This window comes from Zootermopsis nevadensis, unplaced genomic scaffold (assembly GCF_977971745.1).
Source record: "Zootermopsis nevadensis isolate Lab colony 2312 unplaced genomic scaffold, Znev_1.0 Znev_ptg000011l, whole genome shotgun sequence".
Lineage (NCBI taxonomy): Eukaryota > Metazoa > Arthropoda > Insecta > Blattodea > Termopsidae > Zootermopsis > Zootermopsis nevadensis.
The window spans coordinates 17,707,454-17,722,538 of record NW_028259143.1 but is presented as its reverse complement, the minus strand read 5'-3'; the positions used below and the strand labels follow the sequence as shown (position 1 = coordinate 17,722,538).

Sequence of the window (15,085 nt, the reverse complement as noted above, 5' to 3'; positions counted from 1 at the left end):
GCAACAACCCAGAAGACAAAAATCTTCAGACTCACCGCTGTGTAAACCTCAAATTAAGGCTTTGACCGGGATGTTCTTTTGTTAAATCTTATGTGGTACCGCCTGATTCGACTTCTAATGGTTAAGTGAAGTGTTTTCTTCGCGGTACGGTCTGGATTCTTAAATATTATGAAGACGAGCTTCGGCTTCAAAGGGTTAACCAGCTGATTTTCGTAATGGTGAGGTGTAGTGTTTTCTTCGCGGTACGGACTGAATTCATAAATAATATTCAGACGATCTTCGGCTTCAAAGGGTTAAGAAAGTTAACTATAAACTCCAGTTTTCTTAGAGGAAGGAGTTTGTTAATTCGTATTGTTAAGTTGACAAGCGAACAATTTTGTCCATTTAAAATGTCGTGTAACAACCTTCTTCCTGCTGCTAATCTGACTGGAACTCTTAGAATTAAATTACTTAATAAATCAGAAGTAGCAGTTTGTATGGAGACCACGCGTCATAGGCTGAAGAACAACGGTTTTTGGACGCCAATTTTACACGTCATATGCAGGCCTAATAAGTGTTGCTACGGTGGAGCCTTCCGCCGTATTGTATCTGACTAATTATTTGGTTAATGACAGCTTTTAAAACTGCCTTTGAGTTATACAGCGTCAGATTGTATGACAATTGAATGACCCCCTGCCTCGAAAATTGTAAATACTTGATTAAAAAGAGAACAGATTGCGTCACACACTTTATGATTGTCATTATGTCTTCCGTCCTTAATTTTGTTGACTATAACTACCTGATCTTGGACAGGAGGTTTCTCAAATAGGTCTTACTGACGTAATTAATTGATTTCTATACAGCACGGTTATTTAATGTGTGTAATTACATTAGATTAATCGTCTTAAACTACATTAAGTGGGACGTTTTAACATCTGACTACGCTATTGAGCTGCAAGAAACAATGAATAAATATCATTAAAATCAGATTCTGAAACCGAAATAATGCGACGTTACAATTTTTTATTGTTTTCCGCTTATCGTCATGTCTTGTAATTATCAATTACTTAGCTTAATGCATTACTGCATAGTGTATTATTAGGTGCAAGAACCATCAGGCAGACATGGCTGAGGAAATTATGGAAATATGGTTCAATGCCATGTCCTTTTGGTGGTTCTGTGGTCGTCCTAGCAAGCTTCGAATTGTATTTGAACTGTGGTTCATTGAATATTTATTCTACGTTCTGTCATTTTTAATTTAGTTCAGACACGGGCTATTCTAATGTAGATGAATGCGTATTGTTTGTAAACGTGACCCTTAGAAAATCCAGACCAGTCCGTCCGTTACATAAACGTCTGCAAATCGATGTTAAGTGGTCCACCACGATATGAGATCGTCCAGAGCTGGCTACTATCTGCTACATGCGCTGTACAGCCCACAGAGACCATTTGGCTACGAAGGGATTAATCTGTATCAGCTTGGGGCACTCCTGGGCCTTAGATCCATTAAACATTTTCACCCTGTAAAGCTTGGATGACAAGCCACGGTGGTCTAGCGGTTAGAACGCTGGCCTTGTAATCCTGGGGTCTCGGGTTCGAATTTATAACTTGTGTTGGGCAAGGCCGTGGTCTAGGCAACACGGAGTTTTCCTCCGTGGCATCCCAACAATTACTCCATTCACACACAGAAGAAGGCAATGGCAAACCACTTCTGGATCATCTGCCAAGAACGTATATGAACAGGTCCCAGTCCGAGAAAAGGATGGAAGGATCCTGTTCATATGGACCTGTCGTCAGACAGAACACTAAATAATATTAAGATGAGGTGGTCTAGCGGTTAGAACGCTGGCCTTGTAATCCTGGGGTCTCGGGTTCGAATTTATAACTTGTGTTGGGCAAGGCCGTGGTCTAGGCAACACGGAGTTTTCCTCCGTGGCATCCCAACAATTACTCCATTCACACACAGAAGAAGGCAATGGCAAACCACTTCTGGATCATCTGCCAAGAACGTATATGAACAGGTCCCAGTCCGAGAAAAGGATGGAAGGATCCTGTTCATATGGACCTGTCGTCAGACAGAACACTAAATAAAATAAATAAATATAAAAAATAAAGCTTGGATATTTAAATATAGGTGACTAAAATTCTACCGGTTGTTGTTTGTGGCTTGGAGATGTTTCTCTTTGAGGGTGTTTGAGAACGAGGATAATATTTGGATCCGAAGGGGAGGAAATTACATGATGATGGGTTTCGTGATTTGTGCTAGTTAAACGTTTTATTGGAATGTTTAAATCAGCGAGAATTAAATGACAGGTGCATGTAGCACGCATGGGGTCGAGAAATGCGTTCAAAACGTGAGCTGGAAAATCTGAAAGGAGATTCCCTTGCGTAAGATCTTAGTTGTGGGCGGGGGGGATGCTGTTGGCAAGTAGGGTGTTGACTGAAATGAAGTGTCTGGCGGATAGGGTCGAAACACAGGCTCTTGTGAACGCCATAATGAACCTTAAAAAGGCTCTGGATTTATTAACAAGTTTAGCGAAGTGCGAAAACCTAGACTCTGCTCGTTGTGGAGTTATGCAGTTAGTTAATGCACTGCATGTAAAAAGTTCGGTGTAGGAAATACTTATTTGGATTCTGAGAATCATTAGAAGTTTCAGTATCCAGACATACGTTGTTAGATATTGCTTTATTAGATGTGACATGATGCCATTAGAACCCTGCTTTGCGTTCCACGGAAGTAACATCTGAGAAACGCGTACTTCACTTTTAAATCCAATAAAAGTTTCATGGAACTTCGTTAATACTACATCAAGGAGATTGAGGCATATGAATGTGTCAAAAGTTTTATCGATAGACTGATCTTACAGCGTTCTTTCGTTTTAGAATTTCCTTTACTACGACTCGGAATTGACGTTTCACTGAAAAATGAAAGTCTTGATCGTAATTTTGGTGACCTCAGAGATTATCATGGCACCAGTTTGCGAGCTTTTTCTAAGGCGCCTCATCTTATTTCTGGAGCATTCAGGACTGTATTTCCTGTGTCCTGTCAATATTACAAAGAAAAGCACGCTGACGGATTGTACGCATACAGTGAAGGACTGGTTAAGTGTTTCAAAGATTCTGTCAGCAATAATCCTTAAGGATTTGAAAAACTCTGCAACTATAAATATGCTCTGACGTTTTGCGCTGTTTCTTAAGACTCTAAAACTGCATACACAAATCGGCTCTTCATGGAAAAACGTGTTCTGAAAGAGAAACATGGCGAAATATACAGAGTGATCGTTCGTAAATAATTAGAGAGAAAGACTATAATCTATATAAATATTTTCTTCCTTTCAGATTTTTCTTGAAACTCGATAAAATTTATTAAATGAATATTTCATGTTGCTTGGAAGGAGGCCGTTTGTTACAAATAAACATCGCGGCTCTGTTGTCTATCACACTGGCTTACGAATGTCATGAGGGGACAGTCTGGATTTTCTTAATGGACGGAAGATTAAAGAAGAGGTGTGGTGCCTACGTGGGGGATGGGCTGTGACGCGAAACAGCCGGCAGACAGACCGGATGCTGCCACCCCAAACTATTTCAGCCAGCTGCCCCAACAACAGAACTGTTTTTTTTATAGTGAGCGGTCTGACGCCAATGTTACTCATGTCTGAAGCTTTCATTGTCCTGTTCATGAACGAAGCCGATGGCTCGTATAACGGCAAAGCCAAGTAGTGATCGAAAATTTCTGCAAATTTTTGTAAATGTAAACTGTCGCTTAGTCACGAACAGTGGACAAATGTAGAGAATCAGACATGAGATTCTGGACGTTATTATCATCATTTGACGTGCTATACCTCGTTCTTGAGAGATCTGACGTTCTTACGACAGTGAATATGTCGTCGTTCTTCCAACAGGTCTGCAAACACCCACAGGTATACGTGGCGCCAACGCCCAGAAGTGGCTTGGCATACTTGTGTTGCTATTATAGCTTTCATGTACCACGTCACTCAGTGCCACGTACTTAGTACCGTATGTCATCTCATTTATGTTATTACTGTGCTCTGATGCGTCGGTCAATCTAGGATTCATGTTACTGCTAATGGCGCGAGTTCTCTTGGGTGTGGCTGGCTGGGATTATCGCCGGCGGATTCCCCACGTAACCATGGTAACATGGGGATTCCCCACACAACCACGCCCATTCGCAAAAACGCATGCGTAAGGTGCTTCATGATGTTTATGTCCGATTTCAAACAAAACTGGAATATGACTTAAGATTCTGAGTAAAATTTCCCAGATTAAAATTGGGTTAAAATACGTTTAGCCATGCTCAAAATGTTACACGCGGCAAAATACAAACTTTAAAACGTCTTTTGCAAACAAAACTTCTACAGAAGGCGCCTTTATTCTGGGATGTTGCACCTACTTCTTCCATTTTCAGGGTTATGAGTAAGCATTTTTGAGATGTCAGCAAACGGCGTCCTTTACAAAAATAATACGACTAAATAAAGGAGAATGAGATGAACGGGAGATTGGGAGATATTTTAGTCAAAATAACTTGACGAAAAATACCATTTTATAACCCTAGGCGCAGGTGGGAGGATAATATTAAAATGGATGTTAACGAAACATTGTGGACTGGAGTGATCTGACTGAGGGTAGAATTCAGTGGTGAGCTGTTGTGAATGCGTTGATGAAATTTCGGCTAATGTAAAAGGCGGGGAACCTTTTGATCAGCTGAACGAGTACTAACTTTTATAGAAAGACAATGGTTTACCGAGTGATTTGTGTGATTGTGATAGGCCTATTTTATTTTAGTCGTATTGGAATTTGCACTGAAGTTGGACTTAAGTTATTATAGTTTCTGCAACGCAGAGATCGTTCTCGGACAAACAGCGCAGGTTTCAATAGGCTATTATGTCTGATAACTTCGCAGTTTTTCATTGTCTTTGCAAACCTCAGGCGGCTTGTTTAACTAAAGCACAGCGACAACCTTCATGCGCCATCTGCTCTAACATTCCGCGACTGCATTTTGTTCAGTGCGTTTGTTTGTTTTGTATGATAATCAGATGAGCGTACTATAGCTTCTCTGAATAGCATTAACCAGACGATTTTCGTAATGGCGATGCGAGGTATTTTCTTTGATGTAGAAACTGCATTTTTAAATTATGCACGCGTAAGTGGTCATGGAACCGAATTTCCGTGGTCGAGACAAAGTCCTTTTTGTTGTTTCGCGCGGCCGCCATGTTGTTTGAAGTTGTACGAAGAATTGCTGCACCAAAGTTGTGGACTTTTCTCAAGATATGTTACCATACGTCGCGTTAGGAGCCTCTAATGTCACTCCTACCTCACAAATTTGCTCGTCCGCCATATTGGTATTGCCGACTGCACGGAATTGAAAAGCTGAAGTTTGAGTAGCCTCCAGTGATATAACGTCCATACAACATTTAATCAAAATCTGTCCACCTGGTTACGTATCTGAATCGTGCGGACAGACACACAAACATGACAAGCCCTTGTGGTTTTACACCTGTTAGAAAGGACTTTAAGAACACATGATTTGTAAACGTAGAAATTAAAAGTTACGTAAGACAGTGTTTCTCTTGTAAATTATATTTCTTTAAAATTAATGACCACCGTGGTACTTTCGCAGGAGAGCCCAGAAAGGGGTCACGACGGTCAGGATTGGTCATAGACGATGAAACAATGAATCAAGAAACATTTGAACATACAGCATAGGCACTGATTGATTGCCTTCTGTTCAGGATAAGTCAGGGTGAACTGGGCCAGATGTTGAATCGCCTGTTACCATGATTAGCGTTGCGTAATCGCTCGTAGGACCACAAATCGATACGTCACCGGTAGGAATTTTTCACAATTGTTCCTGTATCTGTGTTACAGCGCCACTTGGACAAAGGTAGCGACCTCCTGGAGGAGGCAGGTCAGTGCGGCAATGACGCTCGAAATTCGGGGTCCATTTCCAGCTCTTCGGGGCTTAAGGAACTTGCTCGCTCGCTCAAGCAGCACCTCCGGGGATTTAGCGAGCGCCTGGAAGACACACGAGAACGTCTGGAAGATACTTCGCGATGTTTCTATCTGCTGGACAAGGTAAGCGAAATTGGGGATGTCGCGACTCTGGTTTGTTGGTGCTGTTATCATAAGTATACATGTTAGTATCTCGTCGTCATCAGACAGGCGGGCAAAATTATCTTAGGGTAGCTAATAAGTCCTTTGAAAGGGTTACAGAGTTCAAATATCTGGGAACAACAATAACAAATCAAAATGACACTCATGAGGAAGTTAGGAGGAGACTAAATTCCGGAAATGCTTGCTACTTCTCAGTTCAAAATATTTTGTCTTCCCGTCTGATTTCTAAGAACCTGAAAATTAAAGTATACAAAACAATAATATTGCCTGTTGTTTTGTATGGGTGCGAAACATGGTCTCTCACTCAGAGGGAGGAACACAGATTGCAGGTGTTTGAGGAGGATATTTGGGCCTAGGAGAGAAGACGATGGGGTCTGGAGAAAACTGCATAATGATGAGCTTAAAAATCTGTACTCCTTCCCCAATATTATCAGGGTGATTAAGTCGAGAAGAATGAGATGGGCTGTTCATGTAGCTGGCATGGATGGTACAAGAGGTGTGCACCAGGTATTGGTTGGGAAGCCTGAGGGGAAGAGACCTCTGGGGAGACCTAGACGTAGATGGGAGGATAATCTCAGGCGGGATCTATGGGAGATAGGAGTTGAAGGAGACAGGGACCGGTGGAGGGCTTTGGTTAATTCGGTGATGAACCTTCGGGTTCCGTAAGCCATCTAGTTGGTTGGGTCCACTATTTGGGAAGCCTGAGGGGAAGAGACCTCTGGGGAGACCTAGACGTAGATGGGAGGATAATCTCAGGCGGGATCTATGGGAGACAGGAGTTGAAGGAGACTGGATTTTGTTGGCCCAGGACAGGGTCCGGTGGAGGGCTTCGGTTAATTCGGTGATGAACCTCGGGTTCGGTAAGCCATCTAGTTAGTTATCGTATAAAGAGTTGAGTAATGCATATGAAGGAACATGGAAGGAGGCAGTCGTGACCTAATTTGAGGTATTATCGGTATCAGGATAGCCGATCTCCGCGTTGAGATTTGAACCTGGGATCCCCAGAGTACGAAGCAGGCTTACCAACCACTCGGCTGAGACATTCGACCATTAAAATTTTCGACGTGAATGTTGGTGTGATTGAAGATGCTATTTGAGTATCACGTCGTAAGATTGGAGATTGGATGTAGGAATCAGAAGTCAAATACACGGCATTTAATTGGCAAATCCTGTTGTGACACTACACAACGATAAGATAAGAATAAAGCCTGGCATCCGTCAAAGTTGCAGTTATAAAATTTTGTACTATTCCAGTCTTCGATCTGTTACAATCACTTTCAAGAAGTTGTTTGTGGGCGTGTGGACACATGGCCCGGATAGAGTCCGGTGGCAGGCTCGTTAAAACAATTTGTTTACATGAACGACGTGGGATTCCAGATGAGATGATCGATTATCATCTTCTCAAGAGGGGCTACCCTCCTTTGAGTTACATTGCAGTTCTTTAATCGATTAGTGTATAATGTGCTCACAGGGAGCAGCTAGTTATGCATGGGCGTAATGACATGTGCTGCGATCTCTTCGAATGACCGTGAACTTGAACTAATGTGGCGCTTTCTGTAGGAGAAAGCTCCGAAACCAGTTTAAAGTTGTAACAGCCACTGAAATTATTGCTTCGTAGGGTTACATGGCTGGCGCAGATTGCGTAAAATTGGTAACAAAACTTTGTTTGTTTAAATTGTTAACTGCTGTCCCTTTATTTTCGTTTGCTTACTTTAAAAGTCGTGGACAAGAAAAATGAAACTGATACAGGATTGCGTCTGACATTGTGTGTTGTTAAAGGCGCTGTTACCACATGGTTCGTTTTGGGATATAATTTGTGTTTAGTTAGAGAAAGATAATTGAAATCGTGAAGTTACTTTTTTCGTGTCATTCTACTAGTCCACATGTGTTAACACAATGCAGTTTGATGTTGCTGTCCTTTGTGACCTCCAGTAAACTAGGAAGATGTTTTATATCAGAGCAAATCTATTGTGATTCGTTATAATAGCTGCACTGTACAAAACGTGCTATACAAACATGCTTGTGATTCTGTACCGTCATATTTGCTGTTACTTTGTGTGTAGCTGACTTATTTATTTGTTTGTATCAGGGCATAATTCGTAGTGAAAGAGGAAGTGGGATGCTGTTGGAAAGCAATGAATGTATTAGGTTTTTGCATGTACTAACCTCAAAGTGATTTCAGTTCGAATAATACGTGATAACTCTGGGAAATGTAGAGAGACTGTAGGAAGGAAACAGAACAGCATTCCACAATTTAAACCACGTCTTCATGATTTCTGCCTACCCAAGTATTCGGGTGTGATGATTTGCAAAGAACAAGGTTCTAAATAAAAGTGATCTGTTTCATGGTACTATTTATTAATTTGTTTGGAGGTACTGAGGAAGACCAGGAAGCCTAAGTCAGGATAGTTGATCTCAGAAAACCCAGGATCGGAATATGAGGAGAGTTTGCTACCGCACTGGCAGTTTGCTGTTCTCTTGTTTTTGGTTGAAGTCTCTGTACTTTAAGGGAAATAACCCAAAGTATGTGAAACATGAATTAAACCCGCTTTATCCAAGTAGCGGATTAAGTAAGTCATGAACTGCTTGCATGGAACAGTCTTTGAGAAGCTGATAATTGCTCAGCTTGTAAAGAATTCATTGAATTTTTATGGAACCCGAAGATTTATTATGACGTTGACACAAGCCCATCGTTGGCTTTCATCCTGAGCCACCTGAATCTACTCCTCACACTCTGGACCCTTATTTCTTTGAGGTGTGTTTTGATGGACACCTCCCCCCCCCTCCCAACAACCAGGATATTAAAAAATTAGGAGAAATATTGGAATGTTTTATTGGCAACATCGCTTAGGCCTGGTCGTGCCACGCTCGCTTGACACAAACAGACCCCAGCCGAACCACAGTCACGGTCGGTGCCTGCCCTTGAGAGCCACAGCATAAAGATAGTATGAATGAATGAGTGGGCCAAAATATTTAACAGGAACTGAACCGCTGTTACTGATGCAGACAGGCGAGGACCCCCATTCACAATCCTTAAAAAAAAATGGAGTGTTTTCAAGCTTTTGTGGAAGGCGCTGCAAGACTGGGCATTAATGTTTCTCATCCTTGTCTAAAAACCTTTACACCAAGCTCATTCGGCTCAGTGGACTAAAAAATGAACCGCACTTGCAGCATGTCACTGTCTGACCTTGAACTACATTATGGCGATCCTCTGGAGTGTTAGCAATTATACAGTGAAAATATTCCAACGTTGCCCTTACTTTATGGATTCCCCACGTATCAAAGTCCTGCATCTTCCATTCTGTCTCTTATCTCGCCGATTTTCTGACTTAAGCCTGCCTTATTCGTGCTACGTCTTCCTTTATTTGATCACCATGGTGATATTTAATGAAGAGCACAAATTGCGAGGCTGCTTATTGTTTTCTCCATCTTCCTCTTACTCTCCCTTCGGTCTGTATATTCTCCTTCGCACTTTGTTTTCAAACGCCGACAGTTATTAACTGAATCACAAAATCAATGCAGGAGGAACAGAATTCTGCATCTCTTGCAAGTCCTGTGCTTACCCTCGATCTGTTGCAGGCTTATGAGTGGGCTCTGGAGATGTCGAAGTACATGTCCCGGGTGAAGGCAGACGACACGCAGTCGCCTGTACAAACTCTGCAGGTGATGAAGCATCTCCAACAGTACCTGATGGCTCACCCGCCCATTGCCGAGGACCACTTCACGGAGATGATGCAGCTGGCTCGCAGATTGGGCAATGAAAAGTTGATGGAGCAAGCGAAGGTCAGCAAACCTTTGCTCGTCAAAAGGAGATTAAGTTTGAATTTTGTTTGTATGCTCATTCCTCACCCGAGATTTGATGTCGTCGTCTTCTTGATTGTGTTCCTGTGTCATGTTGTAGACCGTCACCAACATTTCAGTGGAAGATATCACAAATGGGTGTCTTCACGTCGTTTGGGCTTGTCTACTTCCGCAATGACTGTCTTGTATTTATTAAAAAAAGAAAATGTAGATAATGATGTTTTGGGTTGCAATGTTATGTTGACTCATCAATACGTACCAGCATTTTTAAGGTTGAAGATGGAAGCAGTATGTTTCTCCAAAATGTTGCTATCTATCGACGAGTCTACGTGGCATCACAACTCGGAAGACCAGCATCGACATCGTCACCACCACGAGAACCTTGGATTTAACATTAAAAAACACAGGACTTATTAAAGCTGATGAGGAATGGTTAACTGCGTGTTCAGAAAAATTTTTAAGTTATCTCTTTCTATAGTCTGGCATGTTTTCCTTTCTACTGCGAACAGTCTGCCATATTTTGAGTATTGTTTTATTTCAGTCTTTTAGTTTATGAAAATGAGGTCACGTACCATGAATTCACATTGCGAGCCCTAATTTGGACAGATATTTGAGCGTCAAGTGGAAATTTTTTGAAACAATTACTGTTCAGACAAGCAAAGTTGTCCTCAGTTATAAATTTGTTTGTTACTTGTCTGAGTATCTCTTATCATTCGCTTACTTTTTTGAGGAGTAAATATTTCAGAACAGATGAGTTTTATTTATTTATAGTTTATTTAATGAAAGTTTTAGTAGCTCAAACTATATGTCATCAAATGAGAGGGCAATAGTGAATTATGAATTGGAGGGGATATTCAAAGAAGTGGCCATCAGAAGATTATCGTCTTCTGGGTTTTTGCGCCATGTAGTCTGGTCGATGTCCACGTGTGGACCAGACTACACGACGCAACAACCAAGAAGACACAAATATTGAGACTCACTGCCGTGAAAACCTCAGATCATACTTGGTCATTGCCTAATGTAACGTACGATCCTGGTAGAACAGAATATTCTGTTATTTTGGTTACTGAAGGAAAAATTTGTAAAGCACATGAAATAATTTTGTTATTTTTAATTGGCCTTTTTTTGTGTCCTTGAAATAAATGTCTGCCTCTAATTAAGCCAGGATTTTGTTTCAGGTGGCTCAAGCCAGGTGCCAAGAAACAATGGAGCTGATCCAAGCGCAGCAGTCGCGGTTGGTGCAGGCGAGGCGGCAGCAGGGCGTATATGACAGAGATGAAAGTTTCTGTAGCAGCTTGGATAGATCTTGTATCAGGCCTCTGAGCCCAAAATCAATCCATCAAGGGTGGAACACATCTGGGGTAGTCACAAGCACTCCGGCCGGCAGCGTCGGCGTAGGACGCCGACGCTCGGTAGGCTCGTTCCCATACATCTACAAGTGCAACCACGACGCGGCAGGACACGCGTGTTCGTGTTGGGACCCCGTGCCGTCCTCGGTGCTGGAGGAGTCGCAGGACTGCTGTTGTAACGGTTCAGGACCCAGGCCGAACAATTTGGGGAACATTCAGGAAGTGCGCGAAAGTGCCGAGGACCTTTTGGACAGCGATGGTCTTGCCTTGGGAAAGGACGAAGACGACGTCTGTGTGAGGTGCGGTAATCCGTCTGCTTTGGACCAGAGGTGCGATGGCAACGGAGCACGGCAGATTTATAAGAGGCACCTGCGTCGTTCCTGCACGTGGCAGTATCCCACCGAGAACTTTGACGACGAAGATCCGTCATGTAATGGCGGTAGTGTGGGTAGTGACAGTGGTACCAGACTCTGCGGCGCTAGTGATGACCATAAGTATGATTACGCCACTGACAATTCTGGAGACAACACTACTGAGGGCAGCGACGGCTTCACTAAAAGGTAAATAGCAGGTTGAATCTTCTCGGTAACGTTGGAAAATGTGGAAGGTGACTAACTTCTGTGTTTCATTGCAGGGATACTTCTCAGATTAGACTAATAAGAATTAATTTTATTTTACTCGGAGTAACATCCCAAATACAAAGCATTTGTAAGTGTCCCCATCATGGTTTAGCTGTCATTATTTCAGACTGTGATCCCTTTTTGACTCAGTTATTTTTTTATTGAGTCTGGAATGAACCAACTTTATTTTGTTGTATTTATCTTACAGCCACGGTGGTCTAGCGGTTAGAACGCTCGCCTTGTAATCCTGGGGTCTCGGGTTCGATTCCCGGCGGTGCCCGAATTTATAACTTGTGTTGGGCAAGGCCGTGGTCTAGGCAACACGGACTTTTCCTCCGTGGCATCCCAACAATTACTCCATTCACACACAGAAGAAGGCAATGGCAAACCACTTCTGGATCATCTGCCAAGAACGTATATGAACAGGTCCCAGTCCGAGAAAAGGATGGAAGGATCCTGTTCATATGGACCTGTCGCCAGACAGAACACTAAATAATAATAAGATGAGGTGGTCCAGCGGTTAGAACGCTGGCCTTGTAATCCTGGGGTCTCGGGTTCGATTCCCGGCGGTGCCCGAATTTATAACTTGTGTTGGGCAAGGCCGTGGTCTAGGCAACACGGACTTTTCCTCCGTGGCATCCCAACAATTACTCCATTCACACACAGAAGAAGGCAATGGCAAACCACTTCTGGATCATCTGCCAAGAACGTATATGAACAGGTCCCAGTCCGAGAAAAGGATGGAAGGATCCTGTTCATATGGACCTGTCGTCAGACAGAACACTAAATAAAAAATAAATAAATATTCATCTTATAAAATCCTTTCATTCGGTTGTTTGCTTCCCTGTGTTTCTGTGTCGCTTGTACTAAAAGTTGTCTATGTCCACTGCCGTGTTGTTCGCTGGAAATATTAATGTTAATATAATTTATTCAAGGTGTGATGCTGTTTTCAGCTGATTATGAATTTTGGTTTTATATGTGAATGGCTTTGTACCATACCTCACCTCCGCACAACTTGTACTTAAAGGGCAAAGACATAAAATTTTATGCTGTCACATACATAATTACGTGATGTTGTTATCCATTCACATGCTCAGCTTCAGTTTCAGAGGCTCCGAGATTGAAATGTCTCTGAAACTGATTTATTTCTTTGAATGAGTTGACAAAATTATAATTGCCCTAGAGAGCTGGGGCGTCAAAAGATACCTGTTTTAAGGACCCAGTATTGTTTTATTACTTGGGAAACCTGCAAGCGTCCTGAGGTTGATTGCACGTTTTGAACGCATTAAGCGATCAGCGTGGAGTGCGATGGGAAGTAATATAAGATTGATTGATGAGAAAACCTACATGCGTTTATATGCACGCGTGTCTAACTAACTAACTAGATGGCTTACCGAACCCGAAGGTTCATCACCGAATTAACCAAAGCCCTCCACCGGACCCTGTCCTGGGCCAACAAAATCCAGTTTCCTTCAACTCCTATCTCCCATAGATCCCGCCTGAGATTATCCTCCCATCTACGTCTAGGTCTCCCCAGCGGTCTCTTCCCTTCAGGTTTCCCAACCAGTACCCGGTGCACACCTCTTGTCCCATCCATGCGCGCTACATGTCCCGCCCATCTCACTCTTCTCGACTTAATCACCCTCACAATACTGGGGGAGCAGTACAGATTTTTAAGCTCGTCATTGTGCAGTTTTCTCCATGCCCCATCGTCTTCCCTCTTAGGCCCAAATATCCTCCTCAACACCCGATTCTCAAACACCTGCAATCTGTGTTCCTCCCTCTGAGTGAGAGACCATGTTTCGCACCCATACAAAACAACAGGCAAGATTATTGTTTTGTATACTTTAATTTTCAGGTTCTTAGAAATCAGACGGGAAGACAAAATATTTTGGACTGAGAAGTAGCAAGCATTTCCGGAATTTAGTCTCCTCCTAACTTCCTCACAAGTATCATTTTGATTTGTTATTGTTGTTCCCAAATATTTGAACTTTGTAACCCTTTCAAAGGATTTATTAGCTACCCTAAGATAATTTTGCCCGCCTGTCTTCTGATGACGAGATACTAACATGTACTTAGTTTTTTCTGAATTTACTTCCAGCCCCACTTGTCTACCAGCCTCTAGTAAAACTTCTGCGTTCCTCTTTATTGTATTTATATCGTCCCCCAATAAATTAACATCATCAGCATATGCCAATAGCTGATGTGTCCCGTTCAATTGCAAACCCTCCTGCCTACCTTGGACCTTCCTGATGGCGTATTCTAGCGCAAAGTTAAAGAGCAAGGGAGACAAAGCATCTCCTTGTTTTAGACCGTTCTTGATGAGGAATGTCTCAGATACATATTTACCTACTCGAATTTTGCTGCAGGTTTCATTTAAGCACATTTTTATTAGACCCACTAGCTTCTTTGGTATACCAAATTCAATAAGAATATTATATAGCACTTCTCTCTTCACAGAGTCATAGGCTTTTTTGAAATCTATAAATAACTGATGTACAGTCCCACCGAACTCCCATTTTTTCTCTAGTATCTGACGAATGCAAAAGATCTGATCAATCGTTGATCTGTTTCGTCTGAACCCACACTGATGATCCCCAATAGTTTCATTCGCATATGGGGTTAATCTTGCCAAAAGAATGTTGGATAGAATTTTGTATGAGGTTGATAGCAGCGATATTCCTCGGTAATTACCACACTCAGTCTTGTCCCCCTTCTTATAAATAGGAATAATTATGGATTCCTTCCATTGATGTGGCATCTCTTCCTTATCCCAAATTAACTGAATAAGCTTATGGATCCTCATATGCAACCCTTTGCCACCTGCTTTAATTAATTCGGCCGGAATCTGATCAATTCCTGGAGATTTATAACTTTTCAACTTCCCAATGGCTAGTTCCACTTCATCTAAGCTAGGTTCTGGCACCAACAGTTCAGCTGTATGCATTTTAATCTGTCTAATATCACCAGTATTATGAACATTTAAGAGCTCGCTAAAGAAATTTTTCCACCTATTCACAATTTTTATTGGATCTGCAAGCAAATTGCCACTATCATCCTTTACCAAATTAGTCTGGGGTTGATATCCTTTCTTAAAGTTATTAATGCCTCTGTACAGGTCTCTGATGTTTTTTTCCTTATTATTTGTCTCAAGTTCAGCAATTTTGCCCTTCAGGTATTCCCTTTTCTTAGTCCTAAAGGTTC

General features: G+C 42.1%; 1 protein-coding gene across 4 annotated transcripts in view; it reads left to right on the top strand.

The window, feature by feature from the left end:
- The window catches only part of LOC110831512 (puratrophin-1), a 370,795-nt gene that overhangs the window by 340,206 nt on the left and 15,504 nt on the right, over nucleotides 1-15,085 (top strand). For all 4 annotated transcript variants that reach the window (XM_087347486.1, XM_087347487.1, XM_022067614.2 and 1 more), the window contains 3 exons: nucleotides 5,866-6,072; nucleotides 9,691-9,894; nucleotides 11,091-11,821. In XM_087347486.1, coding sequence (XP_087203612.1) covers nucleotides 5,866-6,072; nucleotides 9,691-9,894; nucleotides 11,091-11,821 — 1,142 coding nt within the window. The remainder of the gene's footprint in view (nucleotides 1-5,865; nucleotides 6,073-9,690; nucleotides 9,895-11,090; nucleotides 11,822-15,085) is intronic.